The following is a 26,712-nucleotide window of genomic DNA, read 5'->3' as shown; positions in this document are numbered from 1 at the left end:
TGGTTTCTTAGCTGTGGTAAAGTATAATTATTGCATAAAGTTTTAAAAATGCATTTATGATGCCGCACATCTGTTATGTTTCAATGCGTCATACGCCTCCTGATGACACTTAATTTGACAGTGATCAAAAATTCATGTACAACTTGGCGCAATGATCAAAAAGTGTTTTGTTCACTACCTCATGTTACTTTAACTTTTTTACTGCATTAATTATGAGAATGATGAGCATGAGTGCTATAAAAGAGAGAGCAATAATATCAAGTAAAAAGGCAATGAATATTATTCGAAATAAAATGTTATTTCATGAGTGTGGGGGGAATTAACATATTACTCGTGATTGAAAAGCAAATATCTCCAAATGGAAGTAGTTTTTGTTGAATGAAAAAGTCAGATGAAATATTTTAATTGGCTTACACTGATACACTCACAACTCCTTTAGCTTATGCTTGTCTGCAATAAAGCTCTGAATTTCTGTTAAATTTACAAGTTTATAATCGTCTCATAAATGCCGAACTGATAAGAACTTAAAAAAAAAAAAATTAAGGTCAGGTTATTAAAAAAATAAAAAATAAATAGGAATAATTGTAGTGTACTCTTGCAGTATATTCTATATTAATGGTTATACTTAAGATTAGTTTACAACTAGCTAGCTTTTGAGCAAAGATTTACATGTAATAGAATTCATGTTTTAACATCTCCATGATGAAAAGCAAGCTTATTCTTTCTATGTGTAGTAGGAGGAGAGATGGAAGAAGCTAAGCTAACTCTTAGCTTACCTGGAAACTACCTCGTAATCGCAAACTCTCATTTCATTTAGTTGAACGACTTGAAAGATGTTATATATTCAACGCAACTAGTTGATTATCATTATTTGTTAGCTTTATGCCACTTCCTGATTGGCTATCGTTCCATTTCACGTCACAGTCACAATGACGGAGGCAAGGAAAAACTTGGTGTTCATCACACACATCAGAATTTGCAATCTGATTTATTGAACTGGTTTAGTGATTGTTTACATTAGAGCTGTGCGATACTTGAGATTTTGGTATCGATTGATACCAACAAAATACTGGTGCCAATATCGCTGATACCAATGCCGATACCAAGTACCTTTAGGTTAGTAAAATATTATGGCATTTTAAATCTAACTTTTTTTTTTTTTTGCAAATTAGACTTTCTTGTCAGGTTCTTAATAATATAAAATCCTTAACGGAAACATACCTGGGCTGTTATTTAAATTTGCAATTCAGTAATAATCTTCATATTCTTGTCACTTTTCTGCACTCAAAGAAACGTCAGCCACCGAAGTTATTTTAGTCTAGTCACATCACACAAACAAAACTTACATGTGCTACACTAATAATACCTAACTCAACTAGTAGTTGGAATAGCTCAAACGAAGCATAATATGACTCATTGTCATTCACTGTAAAAAATAATTATTTGTTAACGCCATTGCCGCCCACCGTTATGTGCTACAAAGGGATTGCGCGAGCGACCCATGAGCAACCAAAATAAATAAGCGAATGTAAAACATCGAAACTAGCGTTCTGGTATCGATCCGATATCGATACTCACAGTAGTATCGATTCTATCGATATTTGGGTGGATCTGCCCGGTTTTAGTTTGCATTGACTGTTTTCCGAAGGAAGGGTGGGCGAGCATACATAGGACTCTCTATGTGAGTAAATACATTTGATCTGTATAGAATACACATAGAATACAGTCATACAAAATCACAACATTGAAAATTTTTCAGTTAATACAACAAAAATACAAATCAAAATAAGATTAAAATGAACTCAAATTAAAACTTAAAAAACAAAACATCAAAACAATGTAGTCTTCCTGAAATGCCTACCTAAAACGCCTTTTCAATATAAGAGGCTAAGCTCAAATGGAGTGAGTGAATTCCACATTTTTGGGGCAATGATCTGCAAATCTGCAAATAGTTTTGTGTCAGGAACTTCAAGTCAAAGGCAGTCTGTCAGCAGATGGAGGATCCTGACCATTGAGGTGTCTTAAGTGTCTGTACTGCACTTGTGGTTTGTCACCTTTGCCTGAAATAAGGCTTTGTCTTGTCTTCCCTGACTTTTTCTTCTCCTTCTCACAATAAATAACATTGCTCGGCGCACTGTTATCTGCTTCTTCAGGCACCTGCAGCCTTGTGTAACATTAGCATTAATGAGGCTTTGTGTTCCCATGCACAGGGTCGTCCTGTTGCTCTCTCTTACACGGCTTTTTGTGCAGTCGGTCTCCCAAAGGCATAAATCACCACGTAAAAGCATTTGAAAGCCAATCCGGCGAGCCACTAAAACGATGACGGTAAAATATTGTCGAAGCTGCAAAGGAATCTGCAAAGCATTAAGGCGCCCCGGCTCGCTCGGAGGCGCAGATGAAAGGCGCTGGCCTCATATTGAAAGAACTGCCAGCGAGGTGAAGGATTCTTCTCGGGAGAAATCAAAACCAGTCTTTGGCCTCTGGCACGCTGACAGTAACTCACCAGGCCGTCAATCCCTTTTAATCAAATTACTGTGATCTATTTTAAAAAAAGTGGATGACATAAATCTGAGGGATCGCTTCTTCCCGCGCTATGAGGGCTGGTTTCAATCTACGCGGAATCTCATTGTCTTTGTACCGTCCCTTTATTTACTGCGAACGCAACGCTTGGATGCATTGTGGCGGGCGGGTGGGAAGGGGGAGGGGGGGGGAGTTGGCACGTCAAATAATTAGAGAGGAAACGCATGTAGCTCAGCGCTAATTAAATTAATTAAGCAGTCATTTCCCCTTGATGAGCTACGTCTTTCTGAACGGAATGGTGTGGTTTCGCAGAAATGATTGCACTTTCTCAAATTCTCTTGTGTGGAGTCATCAAACATCGATCAATACCCCCCCCCCCCCCCTAAAAAAACAAAAAAAAAAACACAGTTGTGTAATGCAGTCAGAGTCAGTACATTTAACTACACTGACACCAGAGAAAAAGACATCCAAGCTATTAAAACCAGACTTTTTAAGTGCATGTAAACACTTCATTTTGATGATGACACCCAGACTATTTGATTGGAAAACCAAAAGTTTACCCATTCGTTCCTTGCTTGCATGGGATTTCTAAGTCTGAGTCTTTGGCTTCCTACCAGCAGTGGTGGGTAGTAAAGAGCTTCATTTACTCAAGTAACTTTTTGGTTAAATTGTCAGAGTTGTTAGTTTAGTTCACTTTTTACTTTTACTTGTTCCATTTAGCTATATTCCACCCACTACTTTTTACTTACAGGTGTAGTAAAGCGTTGGCGCACTCGTTATGGTTGTTGGAAATGGTGACTGATCTACCAAAATTATATAGCGAGGGCTTAGGAAGGAAAGACCCCCTGAAATAGGCCTAACAACGTCACTGCAATGGCCATTGTTCGACCCTGGAATTGATTAATTAATTCCCGTGGGAGAAATTATTTAGCAAAAAAAAAAAAGGGAGGGGGGGGGCTTAACGGTTAAGTCAACCCATTAAATAATACTCATTGAGCTAAGGGTCTCAGGAGGTTTGCTGACGTCATTCATCAGTTTGAACCCAAGGACTCTGTAAAGAACAAATAATATGTGCTTTAAATGTGACACACTACAGAGTATTATTAACAACTCTGCCAAATTTGAATGATTAAAAAAATACTCACCAGACATGCTGATTATTTAGAGATAAAATCCTCCTTTTTTCGTTGCTCCTGCCTGTAAGCTAGCTGTAGTGCTCATTCGTGCTTCTCTGAAACAAGAGAAACCACAAATGATGTTGGCTGACTTGACCTCGCAATGTCCAGTTTTTCTTGTAAAGTCCTCCTTGAAAATGAATTTTTAATCATTCGTCCTCTTCTGTAAATCGACCTTTGGTGCACAAGGCAAGACTATTTAGCTCAACCAATCAGAGGGTGTGAAAATGATGATGATGATGATGATGATGATGATGATGATGATGATGACACTCTAAACCAGGTAGCAGTTCTTGTTTGGTGAATCGGAAATCTGATTGGTTAAAAAAAAAAAAAACAGCCATTGCAAATAGTGTGTCATGGGGCAGCACTCCTGAAGGCCTTGACACAGAAGCTGAAATCTGATTGGCCAAAAAAATAAAATAAAGTCGCATTAAAGTTGTACATGCAGGTTAGTTTGTTTATTCCCTGACTTAGGACTTCACAACACTGATTCTTGATTCTTGATTTGCTGACGTCATGCATGATGATGGCTTACAATCTTTTGTTTGACTTTTCAGAGGTTTTACGCAAATTGTACCACTTTTATGGCCTTCAACTTTGTAGACCCCCACTTTATACTGAAAATAATCCGTTTTTATTATATGTAACCCATGACAATTAGGCAGTGCTACTAGATCTGTAATCGATGTATTTCAAATAATAGCCGTCACATGCATAACAGTAGCACATAGCCAAACCTAACTATGATCTATGTCTGTAACTGGATTCATGTGTGCATTGTAAGGTACTGAGTGAAACAAGGAGCCTTCAAAGTATGAGCCACGTTTGTGTCACACATGATGAAAAGCAGACTGTCCTCCAAAAGTATCAGATAATTAACTGATAATGTCGTCCATCCCGACGACCGGGTGGCGCTTAACAGCCTCTGGCCCTCAAACTTGGCTAAAGGAAGAGGATCGGCCCACTTTTTGCACGCACGCCACATGTTTTTGCACCTCATGAGTGCCATAAACGGTATTACGGGGCATGCGCGGTCACAGCGGCCTCGGGACTCTCCAGGGCCGTCCCCCGTCTCACCTAAATCTCAGAAGCACTCAACACCTCCGCGCAAACGGAACCGTTTATGTTTATAAAACTGGATTTAAAAAAAAAAAAAGCCACACTTGCAATGGTGCAACTGAATTTATGATGGGATGTTTCCCCCACTCTGCTTTGTGTTTGTGTGTTCATGCTGTGCAGGTGGAACACTAAATGCCTTTACATGTGTTCAGACTCACTCACGGAACATAAAAGTATCCTCGTCGTCCCGGGAAGCGTCACTGCTCACTTCAAGTTACAAGATTTATCCCTCCTCAACGCACGACGTCTTCATAAGTATGAACTTATCGCAATATTGATGCACTAAATCAAACATAGAGAGTCTTAAACAGTTGTAGAGTTGGAAAATAAAACAAATGTTTTGCAATAGTTTGATTTAAGGCCTAGGGGTTTTAGACAAAAGAGTGTTCATTTTAATGAGTTTCAACAACCACACCTTAAAAACACCTTTAAGGGACAACGGGTTGAAGACTCAATGGTATGAAGTGCAGTGGAACATCTGATGGAAGTTTGGCCCTTGTTTGGCTTTAGAAGCGATTTTAAGTCGCACAAGTAGTAGCAGTACATTCATGATAATAATTAGGGATGTTCAATACCACTTCTATTCCAGACCGATAACGATAGCTCCAGTAATCACTGATACCAAGTATCATTCCTACGGAAGACGGGGGAATTCCAAACGACGCTGACTTTGCGGGGACTCTTAGAAGGTCGGCTTTCCATGCTCAAATAAAAAATAACTATGCTAATGTTAGCTATTGGAAAATTGCGGGGTAGCTATTGTGTTCTTTCTTGTTTACGAATGCTTGTGAATGCATCGCGGGAAGGGAGGGATGGGGGAAGCGCAGTCGTTTGTGTGTACAATAAAGAAGGTAAGATCACAACCACCGTCTGTTGTTAACATGCTTGAGAATTGTTACAGTGCAGTATAAAGAAAAAAAATAGAAAATAGCCACTGGAAATAATATAATTCAGTCCAACTGCAGACGCCTTGGACGTCCAGATTTCACAATGATATGCGCTTGGCCTCATGGGAAATGTGGTTCTTTCAAGGGAAATTCAAGGGGAAACAATACCGCTTTTGTCCAAATGTGCCGCCATAATCAACGAAAGTCAAATGCTGCTTTGTTCTGCTTTAATACATAAAATTTCCCCCCCAAAAAAATGACGGATAATGTAAAAAATAAAAAAAAAAGTCCTATAACTCCAAATATAGCATTTTTTTCATTTAAAAATAAATGAAATTAATGGCAATTTTTCTATCCTTAAAATGTCTAATTTCTAGTTTTTGGTGTCGTGAGTACCATTACCTTGAAATAAGGCCTGGTATCAGCCCAATACCGATACCTGGTATCTGTATTCACCCATCCTTACAGAAAATTTGACAAAATAAGACAAATAAATAAACTAAATGAGGAACCCAGAACCCAACAGACCCAGCTAATGTCAGATTGTAAAAATAAATATGTGAGTACTTCAATAGATTTTAAATAAACGTGTATAAAAAATAAATACATTTGAAAGTATATAATGTATATAGTGATAATACAATTATTTGAATAAATAAAACAGCATCATACAAAACCCACTTCCTAATAGTCTGTTTTAATTAAGATGTGATCTAAAATATCTCCCCAATTTGGTTGTCTTACCTCTTCGGGCAAGCTGAGGAACTCTTTTGGAGAATGTTCTCTCACCTTTAGATTTAAACGTCAACTTTGCAATAAACCACCCCAGGATGGCTGCGGGCTAGCTCATATGAGGTGAAACATTTGGTCATATAGCCCTTAGCTATGTCCATACATGCTTTAAAAGTAACCAATAAAATCCTAAAATAAAGGGATGGATGGATCTCAGCCATTGGCCACTAGTATCCGTCCGTCCGTTCATCCATCCCATTTTTTTTTAAAACTAACTGAATTCTTACTTTGATATGGAATGATCAACTGATATTTGGATGAATGTTGGTTTTAAAATGAGTGGTAAGAGCACATCTAGTTTAACCTTTTGATCTCAGCTACTTTGGCCACCATGCATCGATCCATCCAGTCCACCCAATTCTTTAAAATGAAGAAAATTTTTGCTTTAAAATAGTTAGTGTTAAAATTAAGACTGGTAAAGCCACATTCTGTAAATAGTACTTTGATCTCAGCTCAAACATATACACTGTCAGAATCATTCTAAATGAATCGGGCCTTTGCTTTGACAAATTAGAATAATGTTTAAAGATTGGAAAGCGCAGCACTAACAAGAAACCAAATCCTATGTAGTCACTTTGCGGGGACTACAATCACTTGCTCACATCCATTTTTGGATGCGAGTAAGAAGTTTAAAGCGGAATGACTCACAAATGTGAAAATGAAACGAGGTGAACTCTCAATCCGCAAAGGTTACTATTTATGGTTTTGGGGGTTAAGTGTGCGAAATTTAACTGTTGAATGACTCACGCACTTTTATTTTGGACTCTTTTTTTGCTGAAATCTTCAAAAATGATGGAGTGCAGCGAGCTGTCGCTGGCAAACACCAGAGACGTCCACGCTCTCACTGCGTTTGACATCATGTTTGTTTTTAATGAGAACCACATGCCCACTGCATCAGCATTCATCTTCATACCGGCATTAAAAAAAAAAAAAAAAAAAAACTTGAAAGTTAGTTCGCTTTAAACACGTCCAGGCGCCTTTGAATGCCACGGGCAGAACGGGCCTGCTCGTTCAATGTTACAATCAATGAGGCCTGTGATCATCAGGCCTGCAAATTGAGCTCTTAGCCTTCTACGATACACACACACACACACACATGCATTATCATATAATATTTATTCACCAGACACAACATTAGGAACCCCTGCACAATTGCATGAAAGTGAAAATGATCTCCTGCCATTGACGTCAAAAATTCATTTGAACTATTTCTATTATTTTCTCTTTTTTCCCCACTTTTGTTAACAAGTGTATGAAAACCTAGATTGTTTTAATTGTACATTTAGAACAGATATAAAATGTGTGATTAATCGTGAGTTAACTATTGAAGTCATTCGATTAAATAAAAAAATGTATTGCCTGAGGCCCCTAATTTTTAATTCTTCTTTTTTTAAATTAGGGGCATCAGGCGATAATTTTTTTTAATTGTAATTAATCGCATGACTTTAATAGTTAACTCACGATTAATCACACATTTTATATCTGTTCTAAATGTACAATAAAAACAATTCTAGGTTTTCATACTCTTGTTAACAAAAGTGGAAAATGTGAAACTATTAGCAATAGTTCGAATGAATTTTTGACGTCTATTGTCGTCAATGGCAGTGAATGAGTTAATAACTCAATGTATTGTATATTGTGAATTCCGGGATGTGTGCATTTTTTATATGTATTCGGCTACAAGTCACGTCAATTTGTGTGTAACTTGAGACAAGACCATCATTATTTCAATATACAGTGGCTATAAAAAAAAGTCCCCACAACCTTGTTCAAATGCCAGATTTTTGTAATATAGTAAATAAGACCAGACAAAAAATGTCTAAATGTTTTCCATCATCAAATTAATATAATGTGTAAAACTCAATTACAGTTGCTTTTGAACCTTTAAAGAAAAAAACTTCAAGATGGAGACAACATTGTTCTGTTGTTGAGATCAAACGAATGTATGCAAGACTTTTATCTGTGAACTTCTAACCAGGCCTCCGGAGAATTCTGTTTTTACTGTCATGCAAGTTTCTTACGAGCGACACCAGAAGGCGTGATATTGAAACGCAATCGACATCAAATAGTCATAACTTGCTGTTTTTAAAGTCCCTTAGGATAGCAGGTGTGTGTGTGTGGTTTTTTTTTAAATGAAATTTTACACTTGCAGATGTCTACACTGTCCCTTTAACTGGCAGGAAAAGTTGCTGATGAAAATGTTTACTGTGGATTCAAAGTGAACTCAACCGCTTGACCTTTCCCTCGTCCCTAAGGCCTCGAGCTGGCCCCTTGCACCACCGGCCATACCCCCCCCCCCCCCCACCGTGCTGTGCAGGTTGAACTGTGAACTTTGTCTTGCCTTGGATCACGTCTTGCCTTATTCTCAAATTGTGGTATGAGTACCTCTAGTGGTACGCAGGCTTCCTTCTAGTGGTACGTGAATCACTGTTTGTATTTAATGTTTACAATGTGTACATTTGCATTTATTGTATTTTTCTGACAATAATTTTAGTCAAAAAAATATATTATGAAGAAAGAAAAAAAACTGAAGTAAGCCACATTTTTGGAGATTTATTTATTATTATTTTTTAACAAAAACTGTAACCAAAATTCTCATTCGGAAATACGGTCCAAGCGCACACTGCTTCATTCCGAAGCTCGAGTGGTGTTCAAATGTGTCAGGCAGGACAGATGAAACAGTTAAAGCACAGGCTGCGTTCGAAAATTAGTTCCGGTTGCATTCGAAATTTCCGCTTTGATCTATGGAAATAAATGTTGTTTGTTTTAGTTTAAAATGGCTTCCTTTAACTGTTCTCCTGGTTGGTTATTGCCCCTTTTGTTGCTGTAAATCCTTGTTGTGGCGTAAGGAAGCCGCATGCTAAGCTAGCAATACGTTACACATTAGTTTCTATGACTAGCTACTTCTTCTTCCATTTCTTCTACTTTCTTTTGTCGGTTAGCAAATACTTTTGGTGCGTTGTCTTTCACATGCCAAACAAGGTGGACACTAGCGGTAATACACCAAAAGTATTATGGAACAGAGATTTTGGGTGTCAGTTCTACAAACTCAGTTTAGTTGCACGAGATTCAGTTGTGAGACCATATAGTCCGAAAAATACAGTAGCTCATAAGTTGTTTTTTTTATTTGTAAAAACTATACTTAAAAAAAAGTCAAAAAGTAATATTGACTCTCAAACCTAAACATGAAAAAATCTTGCTGAATTTAGTTTAGTTAGCATCGCAGTTAGCATCCTGAAGATGAATCTAGCATGAATTGTATTAGGCACACGTTTATTTTGAAGATTTTGACAGAACCACTTGTAATGTACATTCAGGTGCTGAAAACGCATTTAAGTCTATGGCGCTACTTGGAGAGCTAAGTAATTGTTTAGGTGGTACTTGTTGGCAAAAGTTTGAGAAGCACTGAATTAGATGCTTGTGTTCCAAGTTAGTTAGAGACGACATTTTGTAACTTGTGTTAAAGTAAATATGAGTTACTTAGTTAGTTAGTAAATTGGCTAGAGGTTACGTGAGTCAGAGTGAGTGAGTTATCGAGTTAGTATTATAGTACAGTTAGTTATTCTAGTTAGAGGCTATGTTTAGTTACTTAGCTAGAAGCTTTGTTGTGGTTGAATTTATGAATGACGCCACACTTGCTGAATTATGGGATATATAAGTAACGCTTCGTGCAGCACAAGGAGTAGGAATGAGAAGCACATGGCTGCAAAAGTCCAAACTTCATTAATTAGGGGCAGGTCACATGGGTCATGAGTGTGTTTTTTTCTCAGGAAAAGCCCATTAAGTGGATTATCACTAATCCGAGGGGATTATAAACATTTATCAGGCAGATGGATGGTACTCTCCTGGAGGATCACCTCACTTTGTACGCCTGTGGTGAGGATGTTTGCTTTGGAATCAAGGATTTGGATAACGGCTCCTCTTGTGTCGCTTTCTTTGTAAACACAAACACGGCGGACCTCTTGCTTACCTTTGACCTGAGCTCTTAAACCACAAGTGAGGAAACTTTTTGTCTATCGGTTTGTGTAAAGTCCTCAGAGGGCCGTGATGCATTCCGAGAAAAAATATGATCAAACGATTTTTTTTTTTTTATCTTGAGCATCTTTTACTCCGATTTCTTTTCTCTGAGGTTTTATTGCTTTTAAAAATTGCACGGCATGCTGGATGAAATGCTCCATGGCCCACGGGTCACAGGATTCCAACCCACGTTGCATGTTGATGGATTGTGCGGTTGATTCTTTCACCACAGATTTGTGCAACCGCTTTTATAGGACACTTTTTCAAGGCTGCGGTTTTTTGAATTGTCATTTTAATCCCTAAATGATTATTATAAATTATATAATTAACATTCAACCATTTAATGTTGTCTTTTACCCTTCTGCTTGTCAGTGGAAAGTAATTTATATTTGTGATCATTCACACATTGTGAAAGGCTTCATTTTTTATTCAGTTTCACTATCTTCACTACATTGTCAAAATATTAGGAGTATACTAATAAACTTTGTACTACTCAAACTAAAATATGTTCAAAAGGTTTATCATTCAGCTACATGAGACATATACAAGATTACTATAACTCAAAACTGACCAAGTATTCCTAAATCGGGTCTTATTTGACTGTGCATCTGGTGATGTATAACAAAATAATTAAAATTGCATCCATTTTAAGAGCATTTTTGTTTCAATTGACCATCACATTTCAACAGTATAATTCCCGCACAAGAGAAGCGTGATGTTGTGATATTCCGCCTCCCACGTAACAGAAAAACGCCTCTTTTCCTGCAACGCAGTCCAACATTATCTTGACTGCCAAGAATCAACACCTCCAACAAGCTGTCTCTGGAAAAGAACACTTGTGCTGGAAAAATACTGCATTTGGTTACATCACAGTCCGATTCAATAGAAAAATGATTGCGTAAAGTGGGTGCTGTGTATTTGTTGCCAGTGTTTGGGAGTTTTATCCGCTGGAAAAAACGAAAAATGAATAGTGTGTTTTAGGGGATTCGTTTTTGTCCAGTTAATATTCGTATTCAAGAGAGATGTTCAAGAGTATCGCCACGTCAGTATCATCAGCCCACATGTGTAATACCCAATTTCTTCGAAACCCTTTTGTTGTTATTGGGCTCACATGTAATAAGCTGTAGGGCCACCTGCTACTGCACATTGGCATGGGCTTGACAGCCTTAAAATGTTCTTTATTAGCCAGGTGTTTTCTTCTCAGCTGCAACGGTGATACAGTGGAACTTCTAAGGCTGAGTCTCGAGAAGCTGTTTTATGAAACAAAAACAAAAAAAACTATCTTGTGTTGCATTGCACCTCATTACGTTATGTTGCTTTATACTTACTTACTACATCGCCTATATTACATCATCTTAAATTGCATTTTATAACCTTGCTATACGTTACATTAAATTGCATTAGGTTACTTACCTTTCAGTAACTTAGGTCACGTTTCCCTTTCATTTTTACATTACCTGAGTATTCGATGCAACAATCAAAATGATAATCCATTCTTTTGTCTTTTTTTGGGGGGGGGGAGCTCAGTATTGTTCCTTCGGTAATTTTACCGATTTGACATGTCATCATCATTGCTCTCTCTTTTTTATTTTTATTTTATTTTGTATGTGGGTTAGTATGTGTACGTGCGTGTGTATTCTTTAATTCACCTAAAACCTATTAAAAAATCCCATACCGTTCACCTAAACCAAACACTTCCAGCCAGAGTCGTGAGGCCGTCAGGAGACCCGAGGAAGGACCAAAGAAAAGAAAGGAAAGTGAAATCCAGCACCGACCAGACACCACCCACCACTCACCGGGCCACCAACCAGAGTCCTTCACCAACCCCAGAAACATCTAAATTCCAACAATAGTCCATTCTAAAAAAAAATTCATTAGTGATAGCCAGAGGTGTGTAGTTACGGGTTACATTTACTCCGCTACATTTACTTGAGTAACTTTTTGAAAATAATGTACTTCTAAGAGTAGTTTTACCACACAATACTTTTTAATTTTACTTGAGTAGATGTGTGATGAAATGTGTGAAACGCTACTCTTACTCCGCTATACTGGGCTACACAAGAGTCGTTACCACCCATTTTTTTTTTACATCAGATTTACCATATTTTTACAGCCATAAGACACACTTGAAAAAAAAAAAAAGTCTTAAATTTTCTCAATAATCGACGGCGCGCCTAATAATGAAATGCGCCTTTTGTGTGCAGCGAGTTTCAAAATCTGTAAATGTTGTGCGACTTCGATGAGCATTTCGCTTGACTGACTGTGTGGGAGCATTTTCGTGGACACATTGCTTAATACAGGAAATGCGGCCCTGGTTGAGGACTGGCAGGCATGATGAGAATCTGAAAGAGTCAACTAAAAGATGACGTCGTGGTGCTTTCGCTTTAAGAAACTGCCTCGGCAGCGCGGGCAAGTTATGACACAATTTGCACATAATTTGATATTTTTGTCTGATGACATTGTATTTAAAAATTAATCAGACTTCATGTTCAAGCAGTTACTCAGTACTCGAGTATTCTTTTCAGCGAATACTTTTTTACTTGTACTTGAGTGATTTTTTTATGACTACGTTTTACTCTTACTTGAGTAATATTATTTTTGAAGTAACGCTACTCTTACTTGAGTACTTTTAGACTAATCTTCCCACCTCTGGTGATAGCCCTAATAAAATTATAGTATAATATTTTCCGGTTCTGTAAAGCTTGAATTTGTCCCAATTTGATCCAAAATGTGTCGGGCGGACAATTTTAACGCGTTCAATATTTACAAATACAGTACAAATCTACATCTAAGTGGGGAACCCTGACGACTCGCAAATCATGACTGCGTTAATTGTAAGGTAAAACGGAATGTAGCAAATTAAGAAAAAAACATGTTACTCGGAACACAAATAATAGTAGCACAAGCCTTTATCTTAATTTGAGACCTCACCTCTAATTTGCGAAGTAGACCTTAGATTCCGCTGTCACGCTGTCTTCTCGAATTCATCTCCTGACTTTTTTTTTAGTTTGTGATTTTTCTGCAAGAAATTGCCCCAATACCACCAACATTCCCTCCTCTATTGTGTCTTCTTCCATGTTGCGTCTTGTGTTCCCCGTTTTTTGTTTGGTTCTTCTTCGTTTTAGTCAGATCACATTTGATCATGCAAGATTTGTCTTTGAGGACTTGATTGGAGATCGGTAGTGGAAGAAAATCTTTATGTGTGTGAACTGCGGTGGGATGTGTTAAGTTCCTGATTTTTTTTATATTCATGTAGGGCATCTGTAAACAGATAAAACAACTCATGCTTATCCTTATGTGTGTACATTATTACATTGACTTCTTTCTTATCAAAATTGTGTTACCTTATGTCATGTTAGATTATGTTATCCTGGAGTTGTTTATTAAAACTAAACATAAACGTTATTTTGTGCGTCATGTGGTGTTACATGCACGAAATACTCACAACTAGCTTTTAATATCAATCCAAGAGATAATAATAGTTTAGTCCATCATAAAGGAACAAAACAGAGCAGTAATCTTTTTTGTCGATAATGCATCGCAGAATGACGTGTCAAGCGCATTCTCAGGTCAGTCCGCACTCTCTCTGGTCTTGATTAGACTCGCACCGAACATCTTTGCAGCCCGACACAGGGCGCCTTTCATGTTGTCCCCCCGCCTGGTCCCACTCAGCAGAGCCTAAGCAGAAACACGCCGCCGCCCCGAGCAAGGTCAGATTTCTCACCCAACCACAGCATTAAAGGTACATTGCTTTCCCTAATGGTGGCAGGGGAGGAAGAGGAGGAGGGGAAAACATTGCGGTTATTTTTCATCAATCTCACAGACAATATATTCCATCTCATCACACTCAGAGTAGATGGTAAATGGATGGAGTCCATGTGGTTGTAATCTGCAGGGAACGTCTGGCTCTGCTTTATGACCTGAGAGTCACATCAGCGTTCCAAATCATTCAGGTTACGATCAGTGTCAAGAAAGAAAAAACAGACCTCCGCCAAGGCTAAACAATCCTAATTTGGATTAGCACCCACTTGTGATCCTATTGTTATACTTTGGAAGTAACCCTCATCGAAATACTTTCATAAAATTACATATTTAATAAAGATTTGAATGAATGGCTGTGAATTAAATTAGAAAAATGTTCCATCCTATCACCATATAAAAGTTATACTACTATAAAATAATTGTATTTCACTATATAACTGTAACCTTAATTTTTATAAATTAGTGCGTTAATTTTGAGTTAATTTAAACTTGTTACAGATTAGATAGCTGTTTATATGAAAAGGAAAATGCACTGAGCTGTCACCAATGTCTTACAATTGCAATTGTGCCATCTGGTGGCAGCAAAATGACCTAAACACAAATCAATATCACACTTGTTTTTTTAGAGTACAGTACATCTTTTTAATTTTAACTTAATTTTATGAGTTATTATGAATTTGCTGTATCAATGACTAAAAGATGCAGCCATATTTCTATTAGTTGAACACTTTTATTTGAACAAAGTATGAAAACTTGCGATTAATTGCGATTAATTATTAATTAAAATCGCATTAATTAATGCGATTAATTATGATTAAACATTTTAATCGCCACGCCTAACACCCCTAATATATATATATATATATATATATATATATGGTGCAAAAATACTTAGAAGCGCAACAAGACATTGTTTGATTTGTTGGACTTCCTTTTGAGGAGTAACGTTTCAGTCACAGTGCGCTACAGGGTGGCTCGTGTTTGGCTAACGGCGATACACGGTTCATTGCAATGCTAATCTGCAGAAATGGCTGCTGGAGTGTGTGTTTGTGTGTCGTGTGGGAGAAACAGCGTACCTTTGTTCAACGCCACTGAAAGAACTGGCTGCCTCTGTTCTCTTTAAGAATCAAGCAGAATGGATGGATGTGCGCGGCCGGCAACGAGCCAAATAAATAATCCCGCAATATGTGTTTAATTTCAAAAGCCCTGCCTTGACTCGTCCAATAGGAATGCAATGTCCTGCAAAGTGAATAAGACCTGGTAACATCGCACACAAAAGTGTTTGTATTCGTTGACCTATTATGGAGTTGTTGCAACCCCCCCCCCACCACCACCACAAGCACCCTCCTCCTCCTCTTTCTTTTACAACTTCTGAGACTTGGACGTCTTGCAACGAGCCTCAAAGCAGGCTTTTTGTTTTGAGCTTTTCACACTTGAGGGCCGTGCTATTTGGTAACTACGTGACAGCGCTGAAAAGCGAAACAGAGTTGGCCCACACAGTTGGGAGAAAAAAAAGGAGCCATGGCTAAATATTGGCCCCGCGCCGAGAAAAGAGAGCGGGATTAGCATACGACGACCAAGTAGAACTAATCTTCTGTGACATAATAGAAGTGTACACAAACAAGATCCCAGACGACTGAATGCTACCACCCAAAAACATTCATTGGAACACCTCCTGACCTCGGATTTGTTTGAAATTACAACCATTTTTGTCGTAACATCCTTTACCTTCTAAAAGTGATTCAAATGTTTTTCAGAAATGATGATTACAAGTTAGCAATTTCTAACACACTCAATTGAGAAAAATGATGCTGTTGTGACATTGAGCAAGTCACTTGCATGAATAGTTCACAATTTTTACACCGGATGCCCTTCCTGATACAACCCACCCATTTTTTTTTTTACGTTCGTTGGACTTCACTCAAGTCAGAAAACGAACACAAACAGCAAACGAGACACATGACATCAAGACAATGAACTGATGAGGGTTGAGTGAAAGTAAGGAACTAAATACAGACAAGACGAGAGACACCTGGACAAAACTCGTGGCTGTGGGAATTGTTTGGATGACAGATGGGGCTGTGTTAAAAAGCATAGGTGGGCACAATAAAACTTAACGAGACAGACATTGACAAGGGACTCAAGGAAAACAGGACAACGAAAATCTAACTCAAATCAACAAAACACAGATCATGGCACTGATAAATAAAAATTCAACCTGTACAATTCAGATTCAGTTCTTCAATACCATTTTTAAGTTTTTGGATTCACATTCAAATACATACAATTCAAATTCAATTTCTGGTGGCTACATTTCAGCCCATAGTTGAATGACTAGTCAACTAGTATTACTTTGCATATACTTTTAAAGCTTGTAGTTGACGAATCACTAATCGCAATTCGACCATTTACAAAGGACTTTCAACTCGGCAGTCTTCATGCTTCTGCGTGGGTTTGAGAGTATGAAAGTAAGTTGATGGTAGACGAGAATATCGGTTATTAGAAAATGTATTCCGATCACTCTTAGTCTTAAAATCTTCACACCAGCAGGACAACAGGACTGGAAGCGAGGAACAAGGACAGCAGCGCCGTTCGTCTAAATATGTAAAATCGTTCCATGGGACAAAAAAGGTTGGGAACAACTCTGATGAAAAATATTAGTGAAGTCATCGAGTAATTAACAAAAAGTCTTTAGTGGTTCATCCCCTATGGCTGACCAAATCTCTCTTGAAGTCTGTTCTGGGTTTGCATGATATTGCGCCACATCTACAGTCTCCTTGTATGAATATTCCGACTTTAACACGTTCCACTGAAATACGGAGACGATATAATGAAAAGAGACGTCAACATGTGGCCTCTCGCACATACATGAATTAAAAAAAATCACGCCTGAGGGCCTTTCATACGTGCACGGACCTATGCGGGAACACAACAGCCTCTGCCAGTGGAATAACATTCAATGTTTAGAAAATGTAAAGAACATTGGAATTGAAAGCTCACCAGGAGAAACTCCAACTGCTGAGTTTGGATACTTTCGACGTGATTGCAAAAGATTCTGTTTTACGTCATCGTAGCGCTCCGCCGTTCTCGGAGGCTTCGTTTGGCTCAAAGTCCTCCTTGGTTGACGGTTTGGCGCCGCTGTTGTGATGTTTGGACGTGTATCGAATGGATGTCACTTGGATTGATTCATGATGACTTCCTTGTGTCGACGAACTGTACATTTGCTGAAATAGTCATACGTAGGAGGTAGGGTGCACAACAAAAGGAAAACACGTTGTCCGCGCCGTGACCCGAATTCAGGTGCAGCGGATTAAACCTCACATTTGCCAATTAAAGCTCCTTTTAAGCAATTCCTGAATTATTAGTTCATGATGCACATTGACGTCTCCATGGAGGTTGAATACAAAGCTTGTTGGGGAAGGTTGTGTAAAGAAAGCAGATTGCATTACATGTCATATAAACACGTTGATTACTAAAAGGTTGCGACACGACATGTTCAATTGAGTACAAATATATTTCACATTCAAACTGTTTAACCTCACTGTTATTTTGTAACTTCTCTCATTTTTAATACATTCACTGAATGTTGATGCGTTTAGCAGTGCAATGGTGGGTCATCACCCTTCGTTAGCCTTAGAACTCTTACCGTTAAATATTGATTAACCCCCCAATTTTGTAACTGCCTGTTCATGTTAGAGCTTTTAAAGGGAATATAGTTCAGACAACCTTTTTTTTAATAAATCAAATAATTAGGTCTCTAGAGTGCCTGCCCACCCATCAAGTGTGATATTAAACATACAAATAAAGATGTCTCCTTGCACAACCTTAGACTTTTGCCTTGTGGCATTTATGCTACCTGTCACGGGTCAGTCTTGGTACAGCCGGAATCTGTTTTGGGAGCAGGCTTGTGATTGTTGATGGGGATATCGTTATATGTTTGGGGTGTTGTGTTGATAATGTGGATGAAATTACACGAGCAGCAAAAGCAAGATTTTGAATTTATTTATTTGAAAGGGACAATGCAGTTAGTTAGTTAGCTAAGTTAGCTTGGGCGGATGTAAAAGACTGCCTAAAATGAGAGTCATTAAAATCACAAATCAATTTCCAACAATATACAATATAATTACACGAGTACATCTCCTGTACAGCTAATAGTGCTAACTAATCTCTCTCATTCAATGAGAGCAGTTTTATCCCGACTTCAGCCACTGTTTCAGTTTTTAGTTGAAGACACTTTTATTCTTCTCCAATTTAAGTTCAGCGGGGAGAGCATTCCAAAGTTTAGTTCCCTGATAGCAGAAGCTAGACTGTCCAAAAGTTGTCCTAAACTTTGGAGCTCACAGTCCCCACTTATTAAGGCTCTGGTGGACGGTCTACAGAAGCATTGACGCCTCACCATGAGATCAGATAACAGATGTACAAACATTTAAAAGACAGTTTCAAAATACTAAAATTCACAACATTTTAAAAGGTAAAAAGCTTGTGTTTTTGAATGTAGACATTTTTGATGAAGATATTCTTCCCTGGGTTGTGTGGTTCCTTGTGCTCGCGTTAGCTTGTTTAGCAAGCTAGCGCTAATCTTGCCTCTTAGTTTTTAACTCTGCGATAGTCAACAATCACATTTTCCTTGAGAACCGTTGGTTGTCTTGCTGCTTCTGTTGATGACGTGTGTGTTAGAAGACCTGTTGAGTTGTGGTAAATGATGGCTTTCATTTAGCATGTATGATTCTGGCTTCATGAGCATTGTGTAAATACGGTTTTTGGCTAGATTGAATGCCTGTCTTTGAGGTAATGTGCCGTTTTACTGCCTTCCTGTATCTCACCACATTTGTGTTAATAAAAGGCGAGTTACAGTTGAAGGCCTGTTTGTGAAATGAGCACCATAGCAACAAGGTAAAAAAACCAAAACAAAATGGTGCATTTTTGACAGGTGAGAGTGAGAGTTGGGCATGAACGTGATGCTTTTTGCAGCAATGTGTTTATTGGCTTTTTATATGTTTAATAACCAGTTTTTGGAATTTGACTTATCAAAAGTTACACGCTGAAAACCAACAATAGATCTCCTGCTATCCATCAGGCAGCACGGTATTAAAACTAGTCATGAGCGTATTCAGGATATTACTGCTTGGGCTCAGGAGCACGTTGGAAAAATGATGTCAGTAAAAAAATAGTTTGTTGCTGCATCTACAAACGTAAGTGAAGACGCCGCCATCCAAGGCAAAGGCCATAAATCATCAGCATCCACAAACGCTGCCGACGTCTCTCCGAGCCTTAGCTCATCTGAGATCCTCTGACACAAAATGGAAAAGTGTGCCTTGGCCTGAAGAGCCCACGTTTCAAATTGTTTTAGTGAGCGCCGGTTAAATCAGGCTTGTCAAGCGCTCCAGGCGAATGAGGAAAAGCACCGTCCAGGTTATCTAGGCAACGCTGGGTGTATCTAATGGGTAAAAGTCATCTTCTAAGACATGGAGTCTTAGTTAGCTTAATGTATCCAAAACCTTAAATCATCTGTTTGTTTTGCACATCTCAGAGATTTTTTTTACATACGTTAGATGAGTTTTATTCGGATCATGTTGGAATTTGGTGTGTTTGTTTTCAACATGGGCCAAAAGTGGTATATTGTTCTTCGATATTGATATTACATTTTTTTTTCACATGACAGTTTATGGTTTGGTTCTGTACGTGATATGGCCGCCAAAGGTTGTTGGTATCAGAAGTCAGACCCCAGAAATAGGTCAAGCCCCATAGTATGATTGTAATGGTGAACCTTATGTAAAGGCCCAACCTCTGGAAGTGGGAGGCAGACTTGAATGAGTGAGCTGTGACTATGGTTGGGTAGGCAATTTACCAACCGTACTTCATGGTCAGTGGAAATGTTTAAACCCAGCAGACTTTTCAGAGTAATGCCCTGATATGGTGTCAGAAGTAGGATGGTTTGCCGCATGCAAGTGCCTGTAAAGTAGCTAGATTCAGCTCTAGATTGAGGCCATTACTCATCAGAGCTGTGTGAATTATGGGGATTTTTTTTTTTTTTTTAAACATCATAGTATTATAGTTAATGCAGAATAGGGTGACCAAACGTTCTCTTTTGCCCGTCCACTCTTTTACTGTCCAGGTTTTTTTTTTTAATATAAATTCACGAAAATGTCCGGTTTTCATTGCAGGACAAATGGACTGTTTGCTCCCAAGTCGATCGTGAGGGGTATAGGGGGGGAAAACAAAGGTGAGTTTTTTTTTGTTATTGCTATATATTATTAAAAACGTCGGCTTCCCAGAATTTTAGCTCACTGGTACCGTTTTGCTCTCCCAAACCGGAGACGTGGTCGTGGAAGAATTATGTTTCTTGTTTTATTCTTTTACCCATACAGAAGAGGCGTATGTTTAAGCAGTTATAATGTATGGAATATAAGTTATAATGTATAGAATGTTTGTGTAGACTTTGAATATCATTTACGCAGCTTGACGCCGGGCCGAGTGTCCTCTTTTTTGGAAAGCAAAATGTGGTCACCCTATCTATCTATGGCAATCGGTGTTAGAAGTGAGAATACATTATGTAATATTACTATAACATTCATTGGGTGTTGTGGTCAGTGGACATCTACCACTAGACCCAGATTCCAGTCTAGATTAGACACACTTATTCTTCATCCTGTACTTCCGAGATGAATGTCCAAAGTGGGATGGTTCACCGTAAGGCCATCCGCTCACTTGGTAGGACCCTTGAGGCATCTGTGTCAGACATTAGCTCACCCCCACAAAGGGGATGCAGTGGCCTCAGATTTCAGAAATGAGACAGAAGCTCATGTAAATATTGGTGTAACAGAGATAAACAGACTCCTTATTTAACATATTGTATGCACCAATGTCTACAAACAAGTATGAGAGTGTGTCTGAGAATTTAAAATCCTCCAACGCTACTTGAGCAGAACTTTCCAGAAGAATTAAGTCACATTAAAATATATAAATGTTATAAAAGGCTCCATTCTGCATTCACTTGCGTGCTCCAGAGACGCTATCATACGCCACACCAGAAACTACAAGTGGCAATTTTAATGCTACAATCATACACAGGCATCACTCTTGAGACTCAATCCAAATTTTATTTTCTTGTAAACATTTCCGCCCTCCAGGTTTACGAGGGCGAAAGGTTACCGAGCGTAGGCGGCATTTAGCGCTTTTCAGACACACCAGGGTTGTGAGAAGCGGGGGCATTTTGATGGAAGAGGTGCCGGACCTCTACGGCGCTAACTGCCGGATGACCTGTTTATTTGGACTTGGGAGCGCATGTCCTCGTCTCCTGGACCCATCTGTGAATACGCTGCCATGGTGGGGTTTTAACCAGCCAAAATAAGCATCGGCAGCGGCCAAATAGTTCAGCGCAGTGGGGAGGCGTGTGTTTATTTACCGTTCACACACTCAGATTGAACAAACAACACAGAGGATCTGGTTAAGGATTATTTTATTACTTCGCAGTTTGTACAGTTTCTACCATGGAAAAATAACATGTAACATAAGACCGTATTTACAATTCCATTTTTACAAAGTGTCTTTACAAGATTTGTGTAGCTTCCAAAAAAAAAATGAAACAAAACAAAAGTGATACTATAACACACACAACATCCACATCCACACATCCAAATCAAACTTGAATACACACATAAATAAATATAGACATTCACTGACTGTTCCACGACAAACATTTCTACAGCCAAGAAGATGTACAATGCATCATTTCCACACGTTATAATTTCATTAATAAACATGACATAGTATTCCCAGTATAGTTCTTTGTTAATCAGTTAATGGAATATCACTAACATATTGAAAAAGGACCATTTCATTTTATTTTTTTTTCATGCCAACAGAATGCAAACGGTCGTCATGCAAAACCACTGCAAGCTCTCCAATTGAAGCACATTAACTTTTTTTTTTTTAAATGGACTACATGCAACGGAACTATGTGACGAATTCTGGGTTAGTCAACCGTGACATCATCCATCGGTAAAATAAATAGATCTCGTACCTTTCTTCACAAATCGGCGACATACATATTGTTTTTCGGCGTTGCGTTCTCTCGGATCAACTCAAAATATGCTATTGATAGATTTTGGACTTCCATATGAGCTGTACTAACAAATTCACAACAGTAGACTTTGTAAAATAGTCAAATGAAAACTGTACACACGTAGTGAGTCAGAGAGGTTGAGAAGGGATGTCTTGTGGTGCCTTGAAGGAAGAGGACTGTTATTTCTGAAATGGAAACGGAGGGTGGCGGGGGCGTCGGTTTTTGGGACAGTTCACGATTCCACACTTTCATCCCGGATAGTCTCTGACAAATGGGAGGGAAAGAGCCACTGGATTTGCCTCACTTTGACTCAGTGTCTTTCGACTGACACTTTCTGGTGATGGGAATGGTGTTGCCGGAGTCTGGGCCCTGGAAAAAAACATGCACAAATTAAAGCTACGAAGACAAAGGACTCTTTTATAGTGTTTGAACGACATCAGAGGGTCACAAGCAGTTATTGCACCGATACATTTCTGCTATGAATCTCTTCAAGGCTGCGTTTTCATCACACGTTAAGATTGTTGGTCAAGCTGCGACCTTGTTGGGTTATTGGTTTTGTGTTTCACGGAGTCGTTGAATTTCATTGCCATGCTCCACCCACACACAATGAGGAAAAAAAACCTCAATTTTTATCACGTTTAACGTTGGCCATCTGTGTAGTAAAGTGTTTCGCTACATTTATTGAGCCAAGGCACATATTTCACATCAGAAAAATCTCAAGGCACACCACCAAAAAAGAAAAAATGTCAGGAAAAGCGTGTATACTAAAATAATGACGATTTTGTTTGTGCTTTGTGTGAAATCTGGACCTGTTTGCATGAATCCATTACTTATTCTGCTGCATGATGGCAACAGGTGGATGCAAAGGTTAATTGTACCTTCTGCCATTTTGTAGAAGATAATTTAATAGTAGACATGTTAACCACTAAAGCACAGTTCTGTCACATATATAGTCATTATTAAAATAAAATAAAAATCTAAATAATCATTAAGTGGACTTAAAAGGTTGTGATTAAATACCATTAATGCAGTTTTGCTTTCATCTGTTATAAAATCACTAACAGTGCCCTGTCTCATCCCCCTACTGGATGTTATTGCTCAAGTGGTCGATCGAGGGTTGCCATGACAACAAATTATTTCTTATTGAATGTCAGCGTACCTTGAAAAAATTTCTGAAGCCCTTATTTTAATCTGCAAATACAACATGTTGTCATTAGTGTGTCATGTTGCAGACTGATATATGTACAAAGTGTGACAATAAAAGTCTATATTGTCACAATCATTCATGAATGCGAGCAACGCTAATCTGATTTAAAGAGACGGGCCTGTCGCAATGATTTGCGGCATCACAGATTTTTGGCGCCTAATCGGACACGCGCTCGCATTCGTTTGAATTTTATATGACAGCTTGGAGTCGTAAGGAAAAGTACTATGCTTCATGCGTGCGTGAAAATATGGGCATAATATATTGTAATGTTTGCCCACATATTTTGGAGTTAGTTTGTTTGGGTGTATGTGTATATATATATATATATATATATATGTGTACGTATATGTGTACGTATATGTATATATGAGTATATCTGTATATACAATTTACACTTAGGTTCAATTCACTACTTTAGTGTCATATTTTATATTTTTCTGATACAAAAATCATAATATATATATTTTTAAATGTAAAATGTGCATAATTTTTTTTTCATTATGTTTACGTGTTTAGTTTCAATGCTGCTTTGTTCCCTAAAAGACGTGAGGATGATTTGACATAATTTCCTATTTGCTCATTTCTCTGTCCCGGCACGACATAGCCGTCGCTTCATCCTCAGCTCACAGGGCGATGTTCAGTTACACTCTGGTAGCTGTTAGCAAAAAGCGCTAATAGCTGATTCTCAACCACGACAGAATGTGCGTCCATGCCCATATTTTAGACAGTAGAAGAAACAAACTGAGGTTCAGAAATGCAAACATAAAAGATGAGCTGTGAAGGTATAGAAATTCACTTCTATAATATTTTTTTTAGAGTTTCCACATTTTTAACATTATGTCAAGAACATTAGAATGGGAGAAAAATAATTCTGGGAAAGTTGAACACGAGTAAATCCCTCGGTAGCGTGCCGGCGTGCCCTTGCTGTGATAAGACTGGAAACCAGTCAAGCATGTAGTCTGTGCGGGCTAGGCTCCGTCTCTCTGCAATTCTCAACAGGATAAATGGTATAGAAAATGGATGAGTGGTTCCCTAAAGGGCTAATCATTTTATAGCACATCATTGATCTGCTCACGTTGAAAGGGCTTGAAAAGTTAATCAGGAGTGACCTCATACTTACGGTGTTGATTGACTGGTACTATATTGGGAGTCTGGAAGGTCTTGACCGTGGCGGGGCCTTCCCCTCCGCTCGTTATTACTTGCACCTCCAGTCTGTAGTAGGTGGACGGCCGCAGGTTGGACACGACCAGCAGATTGTGATCCTGCCGAGCGATCACAGAGACACGCAATCAGATGAAATCCTAACGAAAGTTGGCAAACAGAGGGGACTATCTTCGCACAAGACTCAGACAAAAACAAATCACGGCTTTCGTAAGGCCGCCTCGCTCTCGTCTCTGCAGCCGGCGCGATAAAGCGTGCAGTGGGTGGCGTTATTTATAGTCGAGCTCCAGAGGCTGGGAGGCGCAGATAGGCGCACCGTGTTGTTGATGGAGCAGATGATGTCAAAAAGCCGCTTTCTTTTTTTCTCGCAAAGGATGAAAGCGAGCGCAAAGACGCCAAGGCAGATGAAACGATATGAGAGTGTGAGAACAACGCCGTCTCGGAGCTATTCCCGAGTGTCTGTCTGCACACAAGATTCATGCACGGAGGGCCACGGGGTGTTAACCTAAAACCAGCCTCGGCACTGAGAAATAAAACACAAGAGATGGAGCTTTTATCTCACGGAAACACAAGCGGCCTCTATCACAATTCATCATATGCCTCTTATATGAGTTTTAAACACCGTATTGATGAATTGATTCAGCAAGGGGATACATGTGATCCATACGGTGTAGATCATAATTTGCAGCATGTTAACATGTAATTCTGCTTGGGTTTTCTTTTGTGAACTTGTGGACGAGGAGTGAACTTTATACATTATGATAAACTATTGGACGATCATCTTGTAGTTGCATCTCACCAAAACCAGCAATCTGTAGTAATGTGTGTTACAGTAAAGCAGTGTTTGAGGATCATAATTAATCATTAATGTGATTTGTTCATGATTTGTTGATTCGTTGTTGACACAGAGAAGAAAGCGGAGGTAAATGTTTTTGCTTCTGGAACCGAATTATCGTTCAGGAGGCAAAAGGAGAAATTGTAGGACTAGTTTTGTTATGAACAGTTTCTTTGTATATTTATTTAGTTTATTTTTATGTTTTTAGTTGTCATTGAGTCATGACTGTTCATTGTGTTGCTATGGTCCTGTATTTGTCAGTCTTATTTTTTAGCATATAGGCCTTTATTCCGTCATAGAGAATTGAGCATGGTCCTAGATGGAGGTTTCTCTGCATCCAGCCTGCTCAAGGTTCCTAGTTAAGTTAGCCTATCAAGTGTTTTCTTCGAGGCTATCGAGGTTTGTAGTTATAACTACGACTGTTTTTCCAACTTTCGTGCCTTGCCTTTTTTGGGTCCAAATTCCGCACCTGATATAAAACAAATTTATTATTAGTAGTAGCAGTCATGTTTTTTTTGTATACTGTATGCAGAGAAAAAAAAATAAACGTCAGGCCACAAATGCCCCTCTGGTCATAGTCATATACTTTGGGGTGAACTACAGGAAACCACTATGATGTCTTTTTTTTGTTATTATTAAATGACTATTGTCAAATCAAATTTTATATATATATATATATATATACATATATATATATATATATATATATATATATATATATATATTTAATTTTTTATGCCAGAGCATACAGAAGACTTTGATACAACCTCTGACATGAAGAGGTCGCATAAAGCAATGGTAGTTATTACAAAAAAACGTCCAGCAGGTGGCAGCAGAGTATAAGAATATAAGAGCCAGGGCCACGTTGCAACAAGCTCTTTTTCCGAGCTTTGTGAATAATGATGAAACTTAGCTATATTCTAATGCTAATTGCTGCAAAACGGAAACAGATACAAATATACTTTTTTTCCTGATGAAAGTAAAGACTCTAATCTTTCTTTTGGTCAGTTCCATGTTTTTATAGCAATAGAACACAATATTCTGTGGGCCTTGCAAAATCAGTCAAAATCCAGTAAAACAACAGGGAGCGAATGGGGTTGCTTCAGTGAAAAAGGCTGGGAGTGAATGCATTTAAACAATGTTAAAGAGACTGATTTTATTTTTATTTT

General features: G+C 38.5%; 1 protein-coding gene and 1 long non-coding RNA gene across 4 annotated transcripts in view; one reads left to right on the top strand and one right to left on the bottom strand.

Moving 5' to 3' along the window:
• The window catches only part of LOC144060696 (uncharacterized), a 74,339-nt gene that overhangs the window by 23,485 nt on the left and 24,142 nt on the right, over positions 1-26,712 (top strand). For 2 of the 3 annotated variants that reach the window (XR_013295986.1, XR_013295985.1), the window contains one exon: positions 4,938-5,231. The exons of the other annotated variant lie outside the window; for it this stretch is intronic. This is a non-coding gene — a long non-coding RNA (uncharacterized LOC144060696). Of the gene's footprint in view, positions 1-4,937; positions 5,232-26,712 lie in introns of those variants that run through there. 3 annotated transcript variants of the gene reach the window in all.
• Positions 21,718-26,712, bottom strand: part of anos1 (anosmin 1) — a 66,781-nt gene continuing 61,786 nt past the window's right edge. Inside the window, exons 13-14 of the mRNA XM_077580456.1 lie at positions 24,668-24,809; positions 21,718-22,709 (exon numbers count right to left, since the gene is read on the bottom strand). Of these exons, the coding sequence (XP_077436582.1) occupies positions 22,651-22,709; positions 24,668-24,809 (201 nt within the window). The 3' untranslated portion in view covers positions 21,718-22,650. The remainder of the gene's footprint in view (positions 22,710-24,667; positions 24,810-26,712) is intronic.

The sequence above is a fragment of the Vanacampus margaritifer genome, chromosome 11, assembly GCF_051991255.1.
Source record: "Vanacampus margaritifer isolate UIUO_Vmar chromosome 11, RoL_Vmar_1.0, whole genome shotgun sequence".
Taxonomy (NCBI): domain Eukaryota; kingdom Metazoa; phylum Chordata; class Actinopteri; order Syngnathiformes; family Syngnathidae; genus Vanacampus; species Vanacampus margaritifer.
The sequence above is the reverse complement of the archived record's forward strand: the minus strand, read 5'-3'. Positions and strand labels throughout refer to the sequence as shown.